The 20,725-nt window shown below is 39.5% G+C and overlaps 2 protein-coding genes across 8 annotated transcripts in view; one reads left to right on the plus strand and one right to left on the minus strand.

Moving 5' to 3' along the window:
- galnt1 (UDP-N-acetyl-alpha-D-galactosamine:polypeptide N-acetylgalactosaminyltransferase 1) overlaps positions 1-3,984 on the plus strand; it is a 235,325-nt gene extending 231,341 nt beyond the window's left edge. For all 4 annotated transcript variants that reach the window (XM_041248207.1, XM_041248209.1, XM_041248208.1 and 1 more), the window contains one exon: positions 331-3,984. In XM_041248207.1, coding sequence (XP_041104141.1) covers positions 331-477 — 147 coding nt within the window. In that variant the 3' untranslated portion in view covers positions 478-3,984. The remainder of the gene's footprint in view (positions 1-330) is intronic.
- An 11,463-nt stretch (positions 3,985-15,447) lies between these two features.
- The window catches only part of LOC121314696 (transmembrane protein 245-like), a 43,057-nt gene continuing 37,779 nt past the window's right edge, over positions 15,448-20,725 (minus strand). For all 4 annotated transcript variants that reach the window (XM_041248214.1, XM_041248215.1, XM_041248212.1 and 1 more), the window contains 2 exons: positions 17,740-17,934; positions 15,448-16,141 (listed from right to left, as the gene is read on the minus strand). In XM_041248214.1, the coding sequence (XP_041104148.1) occupies positions 16,096-16,141; positions 17,740-17,934 (241 nt within the window). In that variant the 3' untranslated portion in view covers positions 15,448-16,095. The remainder of the gene's footprint in view (positions 16,142-17,739; positions 17,935-20,725) is intronic.

A 20,725-nucleotide genomic window follows, 5' to 3' on the forward strand; every position in this document is an offset into this window, starting at 1 on the left:
TGTCGATAGTAGGATGATTTGAACACTTTCCAATCCATTTTGACTACTTTTCATTCACACCTTCAATGTGTAATATTTACCTTAACACTGTGTGTGTGTGTGTGTGTCTCGTGTGTGTGTGTGTATATATATATATATATATATATATATATATATATATATATATATATATATATATATATATATATATATATATATATAATTAGAGAGAGAGAAACATAGACACACACATACATACATGCACACACACATACAGTGAAGAGGTCCAGTCAGTGGCATTAGTTTAAAATGCTGTATTTCTAAAGTCTCTTTTTACTGTTTCCCTGTTAGAAACTGACCCTGGTGCATGTGAACAGTAACCAGTGCCTGGACAAAGCCACGGAGGTGGACAGCCAAGTGCCGAGCGTTAAAGACTGCAACGGGAGCCGCTCCCAGCAATGGCTGCTCCGCAACGTCACGCTCCCGGAGATTTTCTAAACATCCCGGGGATATGAATATGAAAAGCAAAAAAAGAAAGATTTCGACTGGGCTACCTCGGCATACCCTTCCGCCACACGGAAAATAGCATCTAACTTAACAGGGACCACTCCCTGCCACGAGATTTTAGAGACTAGTGAAAAAAGAATCCAGACTTGATGGTTGTGCACTTGCCTTCTTTCGCAAGGGTGTGAAACTTCACCGCTCTGGTGCAACTGTGCACATGTTTATGTTTACGTGACAGCCTCTCTGACTTGTTTAGTTTTTTCTTTTTTTTTTTTTAAATAAGGTGAGGAGGGCAACAAAGTGTTTCATATCAAAGGATAATTTTACAGGATTTTCAGTGAAGCTGATACATAATCAATGGAGTGGCTTTTTAGGAGAGAGCAGCCTATCACTGCTGTTTACATGCACATCCATCTCGCTCACCGGAAAAGCCAGCCTGTTCTTCACAAGACGTTTCCTAGGATATCATTCACTGTCTCCTGTACCTGCAAGTAAACAATGTCATTTTCACGGCAAATGCGCACAGGAATGAAAGAGTTGAACAGAGCACCGGATTCTATTCGTTATGAAAAGGCTTGTGTTGTAAAGCAGAAAAAATTATAAAACAGGGTTAAAATGACTTAAGTTTAAAAAAAAATAGAGTTTGTGATATTGACATCTAAAACTTTGGTTTTATATATTGATGGAAAAGTAACCAATTCAATTTATGTCCTTACGTCATGATTTTTTCTTTTATATACGTGTTTGTGAAAGTGCCACTCTGTTTTAAGATTTTTTTTTTTTAATTAGAAGTTCACTTAGCTAAGAATGTCCAATTAGATGTTTTAATACCCCAGGTCTATTGCCTTTTGGTTTGTTATTTTCCATTTTCTTCCTGGACCTGTGGTCTATCTGTGATGTCTGCATTTTTTACAGTGCCAGTACAAGATGTTAGACTACTGCTAGACTACTGTGCTACTACCCCAGTCTCCCCTCAGCTGGTCACCCTGTGAAATACACCTCTGTACTTTAAATTGGTTTTAGCATTTTAACTCTCCTTTCCTCCACTACTAGTGAACACACACACACACTCACACACACAACCAGACAAACAAAGATACTTTAAGAAGCTGATGTAGCCTAAAAGTGATGCCTTGTTTGTTTGGAACTCCGATGTTACCACTGTAAATTAATTCATACAACTCTTGTACTTTTGGTTGGTACCAAACAATAGACTGATGTGGAAGAAAGTGTTTGCAAAGAGTGTAATTGTAATATCCAGTATTGCTTGCACCCAGGGTGGCACATATCAGAGAAGCGTGCTAGTAGTTAAGAATAGGAGCTGGTAGATAAGAAGAGTTTGCTGAGTTTGCACATACTGTACACTGCAGAAGAAATTGTGACTCTGGTAAAAGGGTGTGTGGCACGGTAGCCTCCCAGCCCAGAATGTATTGGCAGGGACAGAGGCTCAGACACAAAGCTTCAAGATAAATTGTGCTAAAGCGCTCTTTATTAACACAAATAAACAGAGCACATTAACAAAATAAAACGGCACAAGGGCCAAAACAAAAGGTCTACACAAATACTCACGGACATAAACAGGACACACGGACGTAAACACAGTACAGCACGACAACGACACGAACCTACACACCAACATTAACTCTAAACTAATTTCAATACCCGTAAACACCTATTTTATACACCTGTGGCTGGAGCTAATTAATCATTTAATCATGTATTCAGTTGTCTGCTTCAGCCACATTACCCACGTGTTTTTTCACAGGGGGAAATGTAACCCTCTCCCTGCCAACCCAATATTCCCCACACAAGCACACATACACACTTGCACCAGCAGGGTTTTCACCCTGCCACAGGATGTCATAGCTTTCTCCTCTGCGTTATCCAGCCCCCTTACAGTGCAGTGCAACAAAGCACAACATTCTTTACCTCCTATTGAGAGCGCCGTTGAACTTTTTAATAGAGATGCTATCACAGGCTTATTTCTAGTGTGTGGTTTGAAAGTTATTGATGAAGGACGAGGGGGGGTTAGGTACTGGATCTGTTTAAGAATATCTGTATATATAGAAAATTATCAAAAAAAGTGGGGTTTTTTGCAATAAGGGCTGTATCTGTGCCCTCTATCACTAACCTAAAGGGCATGAACTTAAACACAGGTTTCAGACAAGATTGAACAAGGGAATGGGTGAGAACTATATCTTATTTGGTTGAAATAATTCAGAGAAAGCTGTATTTATCAATGTGCTGCTGCAGCAAGTCTGACATGTATCTAAAAGGCCTACAATTAGTCCAAACATGCATAAACCACTAGTTACAGAAACTAACCAATCACTGCTTCCACATATTATCAATGCTATTCTTATTACTTGATAATACTATTATTGTTGTTGTTATTAATTATCATTATTATTTATTTGGTCTTGTCTCTGAACATAGCACCCCAATAAACCAGAAGAAAGGTTTTATGTGCTTTTCAAGTAGTTCTGAGAACAGTAAGCATCTATAAACATGTTATTAGTATGATGATTATTTTTTTTTAACAGTATAATCCAATAGGATGGTTTGTGTTGTCTTCAAGTACATACTGGTACACTGTTAAAGATTTGTAATAATGTCTTAGTTACATGTTTTATCAAAACAGGCTGATAGTGTTATATCATTCATAACAATGTAAGAGAAGTTTGGGAATGATTAAAGACCTTTTGACCCATGGAGGCTCATCCCTCCCTACTAAGGAGATCTAATTCAATGGGACATAATCTGCAATTTTTTTTTTTTATGTTCCTTGCATTTTGAGATGTTTTTAACTTCACTTTGTAGACTATTCCCTGCATTTATAACTAAAAAAAGTGGTTCCTACCTTCCTTGTATGCCCTCTGTGCTAAATTTGTTGTAGTGACTTGGGTTATCTAAACCATTTAGTGTTTTATAAACCTCAAAGTGATCAAATGATGCACATGAATCATTTTGCTTCAGAGGGGAATATAAGGTTCTTGTTTTTTTTTTTTTTGTCAGTGCTAGTTGTGCTTTAGTGTGGGTCAGCATGTGTTAATTATCTGAATCCCCCTCCTCAATAAACCAAAATAAAAAGGGGCTCGGTGGTCGAGAGCACAGTAGGCGTTTACAATAAAGGACCATTTCATCTCAGATTAATTCTTTCTTTAGAGCTCACAGTAATTAACAGTAGTGTGTGTGTTTACACCAGCTCTGTTAAATTATAATGAACATTTACAAAAAAAAAAAAATGTAATCCATTTTGTTTTAAGCAGCAAGTTCAGTCCTTCACTATCCCCTCATAGATGGGTTGAAGTTTGTTATGAATCTCTGTTCTTCCAAGCCTGGCTGTCTTTGAACCTGCAATGACTGAAATGTTCTTCAATGGGACCAGCTGAAGGTTTACAGCAAGTTGCCATTGCTCCATCTTCTCAACAGATCCCTCCCTGTCTGATGCTCTTAATGTAATGTTGATCAAACTGCTTTTTTTGTAATAAAAATTTATGGAAAAAGCCATTCTTTTCTTTTTGTGATGTTTTAAAGACTTAACACCAAGTACAGGCTGCAGAATATATTTGGTAAAAAGGATTGAAGGGTTAATGATTTAAGGTCTTTCTTTCCTTATCTTTTGTGTCGCTTTTCATTTTGCTTAAATTAATTTTGCATTTTGCTGCACTATAAATTCACCTCAGGTGTTAGGAACCCATCTGAACCTCTTATTTGCTTTCTCTATGCACGAGGAGAGGGGACGGAAAAATGTCTGCTGCACAAGACGTAAGTTGAAGGTGTAGTGGTAGGATAAATGTGCTTCATCCACAAAGAGTAGATAACAAAATATCAAAATGTGAAGGGACTTCTCAATGTCAATTTAAAGGCTTGGTTTTGATGTCTTTGAATGAGTGATAGTCAACTAAGGAACATTTTATCTTTTAAGATGAGTCTTTAAGATGATTGTCGTGAAACTGGTTTGCATTACCCACAGATCTCTATAAATATCAGCAGTGACTCCAGCCAAGTTAGAATTAACGGTTGAGAAAAAGTACTATGCATTAATGCAGGTCTAGGCTGCAGCACTGTAGCTGTTGGAAATTGAATGTCTTTGTTTTGGTCTTCCTGAACAGGCACTAAAATCATCTATGATGAACAGTTTCTTTTTAATTAGACTATAAAGCAGAAAGTGGTAAAGCAGTTCCCTTTCAAGTACAAAATGTAACCATTACCTCATGGGTATTTATCCTTTAATACCGTCTAACCTGAATAGATATATCAAAGCTGCACGCAATGCTTGTGACGTAGTTGTGCCCGTCCCCAAGGGCATACAAGAATTGTTATCATTTGTCCTTTTACCACCTGAAGCGAGGAGAGATCTACGTACAGGTAAGTGACACAAAGTGTGATATCACTTGCGTCTTACACTTATTGCGATTATTTCATGTGTTTTAGTAAAATTAGTTTCACGTGTTGTGCACTCAGCCATGGTTTTTTGTTTAGTCCCTCTGAGGCCCTGTGCCCCGCACAAAGCCGTTAGCGTAATTTTTTAAATATTTTTTTTATAAAAACTATATTAATTGTTTGGTTACTGTATTGTGTGAGGGGGGAAAAAAATTCTCTGTATTTTCTGTTTTTTCCACAGAAATACTAACATGGTTGCTGGGCTCAGCTGCCCTATATTAGACCGAGATGCACGCTCTGTGTCAGGCTGCTTGCAGTTTTTCCCTCAGTGTCTCGTTGCCACATTAAGTTCGGCTTGCAGTAAGCTTTCCTCGGTTTTCGAGTACTGTACCATGTGTACCATGCATTGCACACTGTTCATGCACCGTGCAAACACCGTGCAGTGTGCACCGTATCATGTGTAATGCACTGTTTGCACAGTACAGTGCAAGCACCATACAGCACTGTACTAGTGCCTAGGCACTGTACAGGTATTTAAAAGTAACCAAGGCTAAACAGCACCATCCCAGATCTAAATCAGCGGATCTGGTCAGAGTCATTTACCACTGTTGACGTATTGCTGGTTGCATAGTAACATTGCTGTGTGTGTTGTTCAACTGTCTTTTTTGGTTCCTATTAATATATACTATGCTGTTATAGCAATTACAGCTGAGCGGTTGTTTAGATTGTACACCACTGCTGTAGAGCGATCTTTGACCATTCCTCCTTTGAGGGCTCTGTGCCTAGGGAGAGCAGGAGAACACGTAGGAGACCGGCTTCACAGTCTTCCTCATCTTCCTCTCCTCCTTTCCCTTCTCCAGTTTCTGCGGCTAAGAAGATGAGGAGAAAGAGGTACAGGTCTCATAGATCGAGAGCTCTGAGCAGCTGGATAAGCTCTGGCAGACGATCTCCCAACAGGGCAGCATGTTGGCTGAGCTACTGCGCAACCGCACCATTACAGTCACAAGGAGTAGTACATGCAGAATAGCAGCAAGAAGATCTGCTGTCTATCACTGTGTCTGAGGTGTTCCTCCCCTGAAGAAGGTGACTCGGCTAGCGCAACACCAGTAGTGCATGTGTCATTCTCAGCAGAGCTTTTGCCGCTGATTAAGGCGGCCACTGACGTTTTACATGTCCCATGGCCTGTAGATGACAAGCGGAAACGTTTATTTTTGAGGATGATCCTTATCAGGTGTCTCCTCCAGTACTCCTGGAGGTACATTCATCTTGGGGTCAACCAGCTACAGCATCTGCTGCCTCACGTTCCTTGAGGACGCTGCACTGCTTACATGAGGCGGAAAAGCTTGGCTGGGCTGTTTTTTCTCTACAATTCAGTCACAGACCCACAAGATATGATGGTGTAGTCTCAGGAGGTGACAGCCGTGCTACAGAAGCAGTCTATTTGCAATGTTCGTCCTCTTCACTTGGAAGAAGGGTTTTACTCCAGGTACTTCCTGGTGCCTAAGCAGGCTGGTGGCTTTGGACCAATCCTCGACTTCACAGAGGTCAACCTGTAAGGCCAGGTGACAGGTTCACTACGGTGGGCTTAAAATCCCTACATCCCCATAAAACCAGGGCACAGGACTAACTCAGGTTCACTTTCAAAGGGACAGCGTACGAGTTTCGGGCTGCCATTCGGCCTCTCTCTAACTCCCCACTCCTTTTTGAAGTGCATGGAAGCTATTCTGGCCCCATTGAGACTCAGAGGCATCAAAGTGCTCAATTACTTGGATGACTTGCTCATTTGTGCTTCATCTCCAGTGCAGGCAGTGGCTCACAGACAACCTGCATCGGCTAGGTCTGTCAGTGAACCGTGCAAAGAGCCAGCTCACACCCTTACAGACAGCCTCCTATTTAACAGGCAGCTTCTGCATGCCTTTCTGCCGCTCGCTATGCTTCCGCTGTGCCTGGAAAAGATCCGACAGGACCGGACCAGGTAGTGCTATAAGTAGCCCCTTCTTGGCCCAGCAGACTTGGGGAGACTTCAACCCTGATACAGCTCCTGATCGGCCAGCCGTGGAGCTTGCTGAAACGTGGCGACCTGCTCTGTCAGGCGCGGGGGACATAGTGGCATCCCGACTCATCGAGCCTGCAACTCTGGGTCTGGCCCCCATTTGAGCCGTCTGGGGTTATCTAATAGCGTCATTGACACCTTACAGAATGCCAGAGCAGTGTCCGCACATTCCCAGTATGGGTACAAGTGGGGCATGTTTCAAACATGGTGTCTGTTATGGTTTTGATCCCATGCCATGCCCCATGGCAGTTATACTGCGATTTTGATAAGACCTATTTGATGAGGGAAAAAAACCCTCTACATTGAAGGTCTGTTTGGCAGCCATTTCAGCTTGTCATGTTAAAATTGATTCAGTCTCCCCAGGAGCGAATTTCCTGGGAGGCCAATTTTTGAAAGGAGCTTGTGGCTTCAGTTGCCTATAAAAGACATTTTCCCTTGATGAAGGCTTAATGTGGTGCTTGAAGCACTTAGATGCCTCAGTTTTGAGCCCTTGCATTTGGCAGAGCCTAAAACACTTATCTGTGAAAGTGGCTTTCTTGCTTGCAATTACATCTGCTAAGCGGGTGGGTGAGATGCAAGCTATTTCAATTGCAAAAGCCTGCTTAATTTTTGCAGAGGCCAGGGTGAAAGTTACATTTCGCACTAACCATGCTTTTTTGCAGAAAACCTCCACATTAACCAGACAGTGGAACTTGAGACTTTTCATCCTCCTCCTTTCCAGTCTGATAGAAAGAGGCAGCTCCATATGCTTTGCCCGTATTACGTGGACAGAACTAGAAGTAGAACAAGGTACTCTGAGCAGTTTTTGTCTGTTATGGGGCCCATTGGAAACCTCTATTTAAACAGAGGCTTTCAAGATGGATTACAGACACAGTTAAGACTGCCTGTGAGTTGGCCAACTTGCCCCCTGCAGAAAAGCTCACTGCCCATTCTACCTGGGGCATGACAACTTCATGGGCTGTGTTTCAGGGTGCATCTGTTAGGGACAATTGCAATGCAGCAGTGTGGGCTACTCCCCATACTATTACGCAGTTCTGTCAACTGAATGTCGTAGATCCACAAAACGTTGGGTTTGGAACAAGAGTGTTAAGGGCAGCCTCGAGCTTGACCCTTACAGCATAAACAGAGGTGGCTTCCGAGGCTACCTCAAAGGCAGTTTCTTCTCCATCAGGGGTCTCGCCCACCTGCATGTCAGAGGAGAAGGAGGCCCCACCCCAGAGGCCGCGATGAAGAGCGTGTCCACCTGTATCAGCTGAGACGTCTTTTACAATCTACCCTGTTGCATTAGGTCTGAGGCAGTGGCGTTCCCGCAGTAGTGTAGTAGCAGTGGGTACCAAGCACTGCGTGCACTGACGCTGAGGCGCTGGGCACCGTGTCCCGTATGCACTGAGCACTTGCACACCGAAATACCTAAATATCAAGGGCTATGCATGCGCTGCGGTATCTAAGCACGGGGACGAGGGGGGCCGCTACGCAAATGTGCCTACCCTAACCGTGCAGTCGCACACACCTGGTCAGCACGTAGCGTGTACCAGGGGGTACACAGGGCCAAAGACATAGTGGGCGAGTTGAAGCAGACAGCGAAAAAACAGTAGAAAGATAGTATAGGGAAGAGCATACTGTTTATTTACAAGGTCCAACTCACTGAGGTGGGCGGGCCTATGCAGCCGGCAGGGTCTACTCAACAGCGGGGATACGGCAATGCCTAGCCCCTCAGGAAGAATAGACAACCACTGGCAGGTGACTGCACAGGCAGTTGCTCACATACGACAGACATATACAAAGAGCGGCCTACCTCCAAGTGAGGAGGCCACTGAAAGACAGAAAGGCAAAAAGGTTTGGTCTTTTCCAAAGTCGTTGATTCCGGGAAAGTGGCTAGCCAGCTTTCAGCAGGAATGCAAGGGAAATCAATTCGACTCGAGAAGCTCTTTTCTATTAAAAGGCTCAGCTCAACACAGAGGCCTTACCACTTTACCCACTCCACTCCACGCTCCTAGCAAAATGGTCTCTCTCCGCTCACTTTCTGTGGCTCCAATAACACTGCCTGTAGTGATTAACGCATTGAATCACGGGATTGATTGCCTTTCTACTTTCCTTGTTAGATACCAGGAAGCAGCAGCAGCTTTTCATCCATAAAGTTGTATTTCAAATATCTACTTTTTTATTGTTTTTGTTTTTTTATTTTAGCGTGACCGATTATTATTTTTATTGATTTCCCCCCAAAATTTGGAATGTCCAATTATGTTTTGTTCTTTCTCCTCACCGCAGCGAGTCCCCACACAGCACAGATGTTCTGAGCGTCTACATGTGAGGGTGTGTGAGGTGGGCGGGCTACTGATTCCTGAGAACAGAGATCGCCCTGCTTTTTGTCCACTATGTGCTAGGTGTCTGGCTAGTAGGGTTCGCTATTGAGCAAGAGGAGTACCTGTCGGTTTCCCATCCCACACCCCTTCGGAGTCCCCAACAAAATTCGACCACTCCCAGTGGCAGCGCTTCAACTGGATGAGCCACTCAGTGACCCCAATATCTACTTATTTTATGTTCAGTACTTGGAACCAAGTAATTAATCTGAATAGGGTCCAGTTCCAACTGGTCCGGATTAACCAGAGCCTATGTGCGCTGATTGTTTTTTTTTTCTCAAGCTCACTCTGAATGGTTTGATACAGACCTCTATCCATCACTTCTTGATACTGGGATGGAATGCACATGTATTTTTTTCCAAGTTTATCCTAGACTAGAATCTGATGGTGTTATTCTGTAAAATGCAACTCGGTATCATGTCCTTCTGCTGCTGTGAACTTTTTTTTTTTTTTGTAATCCGACCGAAAGTCTTCACAGAGAATTGCAAATTATTTGTGAGCTGGTCTGAGGAAAACATAATTGGAAGGGATTCGACTATGTTCAGCACCCAGTCCAGGTTTTTAGGACTACTTTGTTTAAATATTGTTTCCCACATCAATTAAGAAATTAATCATTTATTAACTGGGATTAGTGTCAGTTCAGTGCAGATTTATCAACATCCTGATTGCCCACATTGTTATGTCTGCCCTGACTGCTATAATATTAGAAAGAGGCATTACCAGACTCAGACCAGGGGCTTTGTTCGAGTGGTGTGTATTGTCTAGTGTTAAAAGTTTCAGTGAATTAACAAAATGTCTTTCTTTTTTTAACATACAGCAGTGCCACCTGGTGGACAAATTGTAGAACCGAGGCTTCTTATCCTTTACTAAACAGTAATTAGCTGAAAATAACATTTTCATAGTTTCAACTGTCAGCTTGAATTTTATGATACATGTCTGCAAACATCCTGTTTTTTTTTTTTATTGTTTTTTTTTGTCTTAAGTTTAGGAGCTCCTCTTCTGTTCTTGTTACTGCCAGAGGAATGTGTAACCCAGGCTAGATCACAAGAAGAAACACCTCCTGACAGTTTTGTCTTTCTAACATGTCCCAAGCAAATGTAAGAACGTCAGCTTCACACAGCCTTTAGCTCAAACCTGCGGCACTGCACCCCTGCACACCATGCAGCCGTGCCTTTACCAGGTAATCCACTGTGGGACCCTTTGCATATACTGTATGAATTTTATTTGATGACTGTGAAAGTGAATGCTATTGATTTCAATTAAACTTCCCTTCCCTGCTGTAAAGAAATGAACATATCATGGGATCACTGGAATCACTTGTAGGTAGTTAGCCTCTAGAACCAACACTGTAGCTGAATCAGAAGTGCTATTTAGAATACTTTTAAACAAATTGGTATTTGAGCCAAATCATTTTGTTAGCATCAAGGGTTTCAGAATGGCACTAAATTCAACAAAACTAGAAGAAAATAAATTCACCCCAGGAAGAGAAAACACACAGCCTGTATCAAGAAAATACTTTAGTACCACCAAAAGAACACTAGCCTCGTCAATTATACTAAATACAGCAGTATACTGCAGGTCAGGAAACAATGCTTTTTTTCTTTTTTTAATATGGGGACACAGGTGGCAGCTGTCTTTAGTTTACTGTATTTTTGCTGTATCTTTTGTAACACTGTGCTACTTGACGTCTGTAACAGAAACTAATTTCTGCTAAATACGTACAGTATAACAGTCAAACAGACAGCAGGGTTTACACAGGATGACTCTGGCCACTTGATTAACGTATTTAACACCTATTATTTTAGAAAGCTATCAGTAAACAGCAAAGTTATAATGTGCAACTTTATTAAGCACTCTGAAGGGGTTTGTGTCTGAAAAAGTGAAACAGAACACCCTGCAAGGTTTACAAGAAACACATTATTGCTGTGTCTATATCGCAGCATTTTGAAACATATTGGCAACTATTCATTTATTTAATGGCACGTCATAAATCAACTGGACATACATTTACACAGGAGCGGTCGCAGTGTATCCAAATCAGGCTCCCTCCTGCAACGAATGCTGCTTGTTTTCTGTTCCCACCATACACCACTAATTTCAATCAGAGCGCCAGCATTGTTGCAAGAGGGAGCATGAACTGGGTACACCACGATGTTTAGAATAAAACAAAACAAAAACAAAAAAAAACTTTTGTCCTGGCAAATGTTCTCGAGTTGAAATTGAAAAAAGTAATACCTAGTTTATTTACCTATGATATACAAACAAAAAAGTAATCTGGAATCTGGAATCTAAATAATCTGGAATGTACTGCTGCGATATGGACAACCCAGGATACAGCAAAGGTGTTAATAAAACAAACCTGAGGGAAAACACTGGTATTAAAATTAAACTGCTTTTTAGATTTATAAATTAGGTCCCAATTCCATTTTTTAAGCTGCTCAAAGAATTATGTATTATCTTGTCTTACCAATATCTGAATTATAATGCATTATTCACATTTTATATGTTAATATGTAACATGTAAGGTTTTTCTTATTGTTAACAGTTTGGACAAGAGCGCTTAGAAACAAGGATTTCTCTCAAAAGAACAGACACTGTATACAGGGCCGAATTAATTCATTATGAAACACAAAAACTTTTGGAACTGCTACGACAAATTCTTAATGTAACAGGATGCAGGCTATTCGTGCACTAGTGACCACACACACACACAGCAAGCAAGCTTCTTAACCACTATGCAAAAGAGCCGAACTCACCTGCAAGCTCGCAACATTAACACTGACATGAACATGAAACGTGATTCATAATTGTTCTTGTTCGGTACAGTTATAAACGTATATAATGACAGTAGAGTCTCACGAGACTGCAGTTCAGTGGTGGTTGTCTGTATTATTCATAGTGAAAATCAGTTGAAGAGTACACTAGACCTCTATGAGGCACAGGGGTGTTGTAATATTGTAATTTAAAATGCAGTTGGAAATTTCTTCATTTGTTTGTGAGTAAAAAGTCGAAGGCTTGGTTGCAAAGTTACAACAGAGATTCTTTTCACATTGTAGAGAAAGTTAGGAACTATGTCCCTCCAAGCACAGAAAGACAAAAGTGAACAAACAGTACATTATTTGGATTATTATACTCTTTTTCCCATGACATCATTTTTTCCTTTAACCCAATCAGAAGAAAACAAGTTTCTTTTAGCTATAAAAATCTCTTATCAGCCCTTGAAGTATCTGGCTCTGTCCAGATCTCACTAAAGGGGCTAGCTTTCATGACCTCCTCATAAACCAACCGTATTTTTTAAGCAAAACCTGTTTTTATCTAGTTTACTATTTGGGAAGATGTGTATCAATAGGTTTGTAACTCTAATACAAAACAGTGGTCTCCCTAAAAGGCAAACAACTTATTTTTACAACGTTGTCCTGTTGGTCAGTCTTTTGCTCCTAAAGACAAAAGCCAGGACACAATCATCTTCCAGGTTCTGACCAGAATTCAAGAGACTAAAAGATGTTAATCAGATCCCTAGTCTCATTAGAAATGTAACCAGAACCTATTTCAATTTGTGGGTTGTAGTCTAAGACCTAACAATTCATTTATCTCTAAATAAAATGTTCCAGCAAGGGGTTACTCCTCAACTTCTTTTAAAGGCCCAGAAGTCTGCTTTGTATCTCAATTAAGTAAACCAAAGGTTCACTTTGAATCAAATGCACCTTGTGGTTCTTTCACTGAGATGAGCTCAACAGGTGTAAAATAATTCACTTAATTCTATGATTGAGTCTTTTTCATAAATGCGGTACTATAAATTAAAAAAAGACACTTGGAAAAGGTTTTTTAAACAGAGCCTAAATGCAGCACATTTATAGAATGACTCACTTATGCTGTCATAACGTGACTGTGAAAGGAATAACCCAATACAACAAACTGGTCAGAGAGAATGCATTTCTAATAAACATGGTATAAGTAGCCTGTTTAATACATTCACTGAATGCTGGATCAATAAAGGAGTAATGCACCCAGGCATGTTCTTTGTAGTCATTATTTTGTCATTCATTTGCGTTCAAACAGCAAAATAAAATAAAGTTCTCTAAGGAACAGCAAGTAACGTGTAGTTTATATTTTTATATTAACTTTTTTAAAATGCTAGCCTAAAATGTACTTTCATTGAAAATGTTTGACTGCTTATTTACAAAACTTCCATTGATTTATTACAAACATTTACGTCAAATGTCTCCATTATTTTATCCCTGTTTTCCCCCTAATTTAGCATATCCAACGATGAGATCCAATGAGGGTGTCAACGAGCTACTGGCTCCTGGAGAACAAAGACCAGCCCTATAATTGTCAGGGTGAGTTCACCAGGTGCCTAGCCATTAAGGATGCAAACCCTCGTCTCTTGACTGTATGACTCACACTGCCCAAAACACGGCTGTGCCTTTGCCATGGGAGAGTCTCAGGGACTCTCCCCTGGTAAAGCATGTTTGTAGGAGTTGATAGGGTGTTGATCTTTTGCCTTGACCGCTGTCCCCATTAAAATATCCATTTGCCCTTATAAAAGTTTACTGTAGCTAGATGTGAAAGAGTGTTGTAAAAGCACACTGAAGCATGGTAAACATAGTCATACTAAAATAATTATTTCTCAAGTGTAAAGCATTGTAAAAGACAAACACATGTAGTTTATATATGCATGGGTAAAGCAATGTCAATAAAAACAAAAAACTAAAAATGTGTATGTCTTTTTTTTTTATTTTTCATTGAACTTATTTTGGTATTTGTTTACTGAATGAAAACTGACCCCAAGTTTGCAATCTCTGAGTTATAATATCAAAAGATAGGGAAGTTACAGAACCACTCTCTTCTCTTGCATTGCTTTTCATATACCAAATACAGATTCAATCAAAATAAACTATACGTAAATTCAAATGTCAGTATATTCCTCTACTGTAAACTACCACTCCTTAAAATAAAGCAGTGAGCATCATTAGTAATAATACAATCTGTGCAAAACACTTGTGTACACACAATATACTTCTACACATACACTCTATTTGTGCGACACATCACAGGTGTTACTTTAAGAACCTTTATACTGCAACACTTTAAAAGTCCTTGGTTTTCATGTTCATGTTTGTCCTGTAAATTGCATACCACAGGATTATAAATATATCTTTCCAATGCCAGTACATTGTTTTATAAGATTGTGACAAACATTACGCAGGTCATGTATAATTAAAATGTCACAGTAATAAACTGTTATTCTAGTATTAAAACCTGTAATAACACATTATTAGAATTTTTTTTATAAATGGATCATTAGAGTTTGATCTACAACTGCGATGGTACGCTTGAAATTGAACTGGGAAAACATCTGACTAACATCATAAAGTTCTTCCTTATTCTATCAGGAAGCTGGTGCGCAGCATAAAAACAGCAATTCTGAAAGTAAATGTCTAGCCTTCACTTAATACAACATGCTACGAGTCACTGACCAGAAGCTGAATTTGACCTACCATAACCGACCATATTTATAGTTTTCCATATATAATAATAGTTTTTTTTTTTTTTTTTTTGGACTGCCTTACCTCAGGCAAAGTGATGTATCAACATTAGGAAACAAAGCGTTTTGTTTGGTGTACATGGTCTATTGGGTCTTAGCTGATGCTGAGTCATGAGATACAGTACCTTAACAGACCTTCACCTTGGAAGACCACATCATGTTTTTAAGAAATAGATGAGCAACACAGTTTGACCATCTGAATCACTAAGAAAAAAATAAAAATAAAACCACGACACTTAAGACCTTAGTCATCTACAGGGGACTGGTGTAATAAAAGTAGTTGAAATATTCCATCAAATTTTTTTAATTGCAGTGCCATTCCATTGGCTGTAGTCCAAAACAATACGTTGCATCCGTAGTACCAAAGAACAACACTAGCAATTGAAATAATGCTTGACTACTCCACTAGGACACACTTAATAAACCCTCTCTTGATTGTAAGTCCACATAAGTAGTTTTTACAGAAGTATACATAAAATATACTGTTTTAATGCTGTGCTTTAACAGGGTTTTAAGTAGTTATGTTATCAGAAGTAGTATATATTAATGCTATATATATATAGATATATAATATATATATATTGTATATTATATATATATATATTTGTTATATATATATATATTATCAAGTACATATATTATGAGTTATAACCAACCATATGCAAAACATTAAAAAACAACAGCCCTAATTAAAGGGAAAAGTTAGCACAACTGAAACTAAATATAAACATACAGGACCTTGTCACAGTGAGCTTAAGAGATTTCAAATGAACTATATTTCAGAAGGTACTATTTGACTAAAACCATATTGTAGGCTTTGTGATCTATCTTAATCAAACAGCAAAACAAAATAAAGGATATATGCTGAACACTGAGCAGTACTTCAGCTTTCAGAATGCAAGGTTTTGAACTCAAAAGAACAAGAAAAAAAAACCCAAAAAACAAGAAAAGAATCTTAGAAAGCTTCTGTAGCCTCAAAAACCGACTCAACGGGACACTGAAAGAAAGCTGCCTCTACAAGTTCAGATGACGAGACAGCGTCGAGCCACCTGGCCCCCTTCTTTCGCAGGAGAGCCCCGATTGGTTTTGTGCAAAATGAGGTGAGGCAGGCTTGTCTGCTTGACAGACTAAGTGCAAAGGATGTAAGGCAAGCAGCTGTGAAAAGAAACGCCTACTCCCGGTTGGTTCATTTGGTACGTAGCAGTGCAACAGGCACTGGCAGCCAGCATGCAAAGCATGTGTCGTGGCTTCCTCTCCCTCCTCCCTCAGTCTGTGTCTTCCTTTGGATCATCAGGATGGTCTGTAAAACCCCTGGAACACACAAAAAAAAAAAAAAAACACACATCACTTCCTGAAGGCAGGCAGCATGATCAGCTTTGATGTTTTTCTTTTCTTACTCTCTGTGCTCTTGTCCATTTACCTTTAGGTCAGAACAGAAGGTCAAAATGGAGTCTACAACACCCTCTTACAAACTGGTAACCTCCTTTTTTTAAATATTTATTGTGCCGCATTACTATATGTTCTCCCTGTTTTTACTTCCCAGTCCATCTTCTGATCTCTCAACCAAGCCAACTGCCTCTTTGTCGTTGAGCTACTCTCCCCTGACTGTGTGCCTCACCCTGCACACCACACGTGAGGCCACCAATATGGAGAATATTAATCCAATGCTATTTTAAAAGGGTCTCTTCTTGTCAGATGTTCCTGTTCAAGGGTATTGCAGACTGTCTTTAAAAAATTCCAAATTGGTGTCCACTAACCTTCGTGTAAAGATGTATAATTATGTGTTTGCAATAGCCATTCAATGGGACCTATCAAATGGCTACGTCATTCATTATCGAAGTATTTTTCCCTAAACCACCCAATGTGAAGAAAATTTGGGGTCTATTTTAGTGATTTAATCAGTGGTGGATCTTAATGCTGTTGCCTTAAAACTCTTAAATCTAATACACAGAAAATTCTCTTTACATTTACACATTTTAAGATGCAAAGGGCTACATTTATTGGTTCAGAAAAGGAAAAAGCACTGAATAAAGTTATCCACGAAGAAATAAACTTTTTCATTTAGGGTCTTAGAAGTAGTTTCAAGTTGTTTCTTGCTGTAAAGCTATGGCCAGAAGTTTTGCAGCATCCTAAAATTTTAGGATTGTGACAATTAAAAACAGAAGTATATGACTACATGCTACATTTTTCCATTACTCAGCAGGATTCATTCGACTTTATGAAGCAACATTTGTTAATTCTATATGGTGATGCAAAACTTTTGGCCATAGCTGTAGTATTGTATTTGGTGTTTTTCCCTTCAGAAAAAAAAAACAAACAAAAAAAAAAAACTGGTAAGGGGATTGTAAATGCCTTTCTTCATATTGTATTCAAAACATGTCAATGTATGAGCTACAGTATGGCTTTGGGATTCCCAGTACTCAATGAAGAATCAAGGATCAAGGAAGAATTTACAGTAACAGAATTAATAAGATGACTTAATTTGACTTAATTGGGTCTTGTGACGATTTCCTTCCATGAAGTTTTCATCAGCTCTCGTAAGCACTGAACTTAGTTGTGTCTAGTTTCGATGGACTTCCTCTGAATGAATAATTGAGGGGTATCCTGCATAATCCACAATTTCATTTTTCTTTGAAAAGCTTGCATCCTATTACCCACTGCATATACTTTTCTGAAAACTGAAATGTTCGTGGGATAGTTTTTTAGATAACTTTTTTTTTGTGCTAATCTAAAGCAAAATGAGGTGAATCAAGTTTTCCCAGGACAACAATACATTGTTACAAAACTAAAAAATATTTAGTTGAATTTAAAAAAAAAAATTAAAGTTAAAAAATGTAAAACACTGCATGTACTCGAAGTCCCCTGATAAACTGTCCCCTGCAGCCCTGCTGTTTTTTTCCCTGCCTCACCTGTGTGTGCTCAGAGGCCAGACTGGCTGCACTGGGATGGGCTGGGCGCTGCTCGGGCTCATCAGCATGGCGCTGTAGATATTGGAGGCGACCACCAGGATGCAGAGCAGGATCGGCCCCATGATCGCTCCTTCCAGGCCCAGATAGTAGGCCCCTCCTGCCACTGCCAGACCCGTCAGATAGGGGTGTCCTCCGCTGACAGAATCAACAAGAACAAACAGATCTCTTAAACCCTGTCCATTCAGTGGGGGAGAGAAACTGAGCTGTAAACTGGACTTAATTATCATTTTTTTCAAGGGGCAGCTTAAGAAGAGGCAGTCACATGCATACATGCATACAATATTATTAAAAACCACCACCACCAACATTAAGTGGGTTCTCCAAGTGCTTTCTAAACACAGCTTTAAATCTCTGCAGACATATTCTTGTTTTTGTGAGTTCCCAAAGTCCAAATTTGCTGGTGGCAGCTTGGAGACCTCAATCCCCTTGGCTGACTGGCTCCAGATATTTTGCCTGCAGCTCTTAATTCTGGAGGGATAAAACTCAAACTGTCAATCACTAGTGTATTTGCAGCAGCATCAGCACCAGCAGCAGTCAGAAACACTCAGTAGATGCTGTACTGCATTTACCCATTTCCAAGTTCTTATTTTGCTATGCACCAATGACAGCATATTTTATTTCCCCTCATGATCAGGTCTAAATACTGCCATTGTTTAATATTTAAACAAGAAGCAGTTTCTTTCATCATTACAGTATATATATATATATATATATATATATATATATATATATATATATATATATATATATATATATATATATATTAATCTGGTGTCTTGTGTTATTGGGGTATCACAAAAAAATACCATATGCTCCATAGACCCACATGCAAGTTTTATGAGAGTAGCAATTACACCACCTGACCAACAGGTAAGCCCTAGATTTTACATTTTCCTGGTACTAGAGTTTTAAACCCAGCGGTCCAGACAAGCTGTGTACCTCCCGTTTTAACACATTCAAAAATCTGAAATACTCACTTAATTTAAATTTATTGGCTCAGCGCATTTTTTTCGAGGTATCACACTGACTCTGCAAATTACCTTACCTATTTATTAACATTAAATTCTTAAACTCAGTGAGCATGTTAGAACGTCATAAAGCCATACAGATAAATAAGATTAGGAAATGCGTTAGTAAGTTATAAAACCGTTCTTTTAATATTATAGGCACCTTTTTTTTAGCGGTTGCAGTTGGATTTGTAGCTGACCTGGGGTGTTTACACTTCAACCTATGTAGCTTCAAATTTTTCTTAGTCTTCCTGTGATTGGCTGCAAAGACAACCGGGCTAGCCAGAGATTGGATAATGTTTGTTGGGTTGATTTTTCTTGTGTACAGTTTCCTATAAACTGAAGACATTGGATTCTGGGAGATGTAGTTGTTAGTGGAAGTTTTAGGGGAGGCAGACAAGCTGTGCAGCAAAATTGCTATGCATGAATTTTAATTTAGTGCATATTTAAAATATCCAAAATTGCATGTAAACTTTTGTTCAACTTTCCAGTTACAAAAAAATAATGTGTCGGTAGTTTGAAAAAAAAGGTGTTGAGTGTCCACTAATGCTGCCAAAAACTTAAGGTGCAATTTCAGTAAGTCTTTCAGCAATAAGGAGTTACATTACTCTAGAAGAATGAAATAAACAAGATCCGCCCCTGCCACGAGCAAACAGTTAATATTACAGTTAATTACCCCTTGCATTCCACTATTGTGCGTAAGCTTCTACTGAACAGCAATGGTATTAAAATAATGACGTTGGTGGGAGAGAAGCAAAAATTTCTATGGGCGGTAGAATCGTCTATATTTATTCAAATGATTATATTTTGTGTGCGCAATTAATCAATTGCTATTTGGAGGCTTAACCAACAGTAGTTCAAAGTAATATTGCAGTTAAAATGGAAGGCTCTTTTTTAATGCCTACCCCATTACCATTAAAGATTGTATAGTAACTTATCGAGATTACTCATGACTTCAAGGTGGTGTTATATTTTACTCCCTGAAAATCATTTTACTTTCTCAGTGTTAAAATTAGACGGTAAATTACTCCCAGACCGAAACTCTTGTCTGGAGCTCTGGCTAAACCTCCTCAGTGGGAACTCACCATGTCTGATGGTCAAGCCTGACAGTCAGTATTAAAAGTGTTTCTGGAAGACGGCCTGGAGCAAGAGTCGTGTTTGATGACTCTCGCATCTCAAAACCCGACAGCTCCCACAGAGAGGCCGGAAAACACCAAGAATAAAATAAAAAATTGTGCCATATGCTACAGAATTCCATGCGAGGGATTCGCTTCTGAAACACAGCAGGCAGGACACACCTCTCATCTAACCTGCTTGAAAACACTGATTTTCCTAAAAGATCAGTTCAAACAGTTCTACAATTAGCATTAATCTTCAAATGCCTTTTTATATTGTTTTCTGTTGCTTCAATGTCAAATTTGTAAGACACTGAGCCAAGCAGAAAAGCAGAATTTTACTGACTACTTGACCTGTTCCTTCGATATGTAGCATGATTAATAGTTGGCTTTAGCTAAAATGACCTCAGCTGTTGGATGCAGACTATCAGGGCTTAGTGTTTTATTTCCTCATTCCAAAACGACGTGCAGGACTGACCTTTAAAAGTACTGCCCCCCACCCCACGCTATGTCATACTATATTTTACTATAGAGCAAATGGAGCCAACAAAGTTAAAAAGGTCAAAAGCTTGAATTTTTGGAATGAGGAATCAAAGACAGCCGGAAGTTAAAATTTCACTGTGGCAATTTATCAGAATACCTGTTCAGAGACAGCTACAGCAAAATGAGAAGTATTGGAGAAAGATAACTCTCAGAACCCTTCAGAAACAAAGAGAACATGATACAAACCTAAGAGAAAGGTTGAACATTAAAATTACAAAACACCCAAATGCCAATTCTTTAGTGGTGGGGAAGTGGTTTCAT

This window comes from Polyodon spathula, chromosome 4, assembly GCF_017654505.1.
Source record: "Polyodon spathula isolate WHYD16114869_AA chromosome 4, ASM1765450v1, whole genome shotgun sequence".
Taxonomy (NCBI): domain Eukaryota; kingdom Metazoa; phylum Chordata; class Actinopteri; order Acipenseriformes; family Polyodontidae; genus Polyodon; species Polyodon spathula.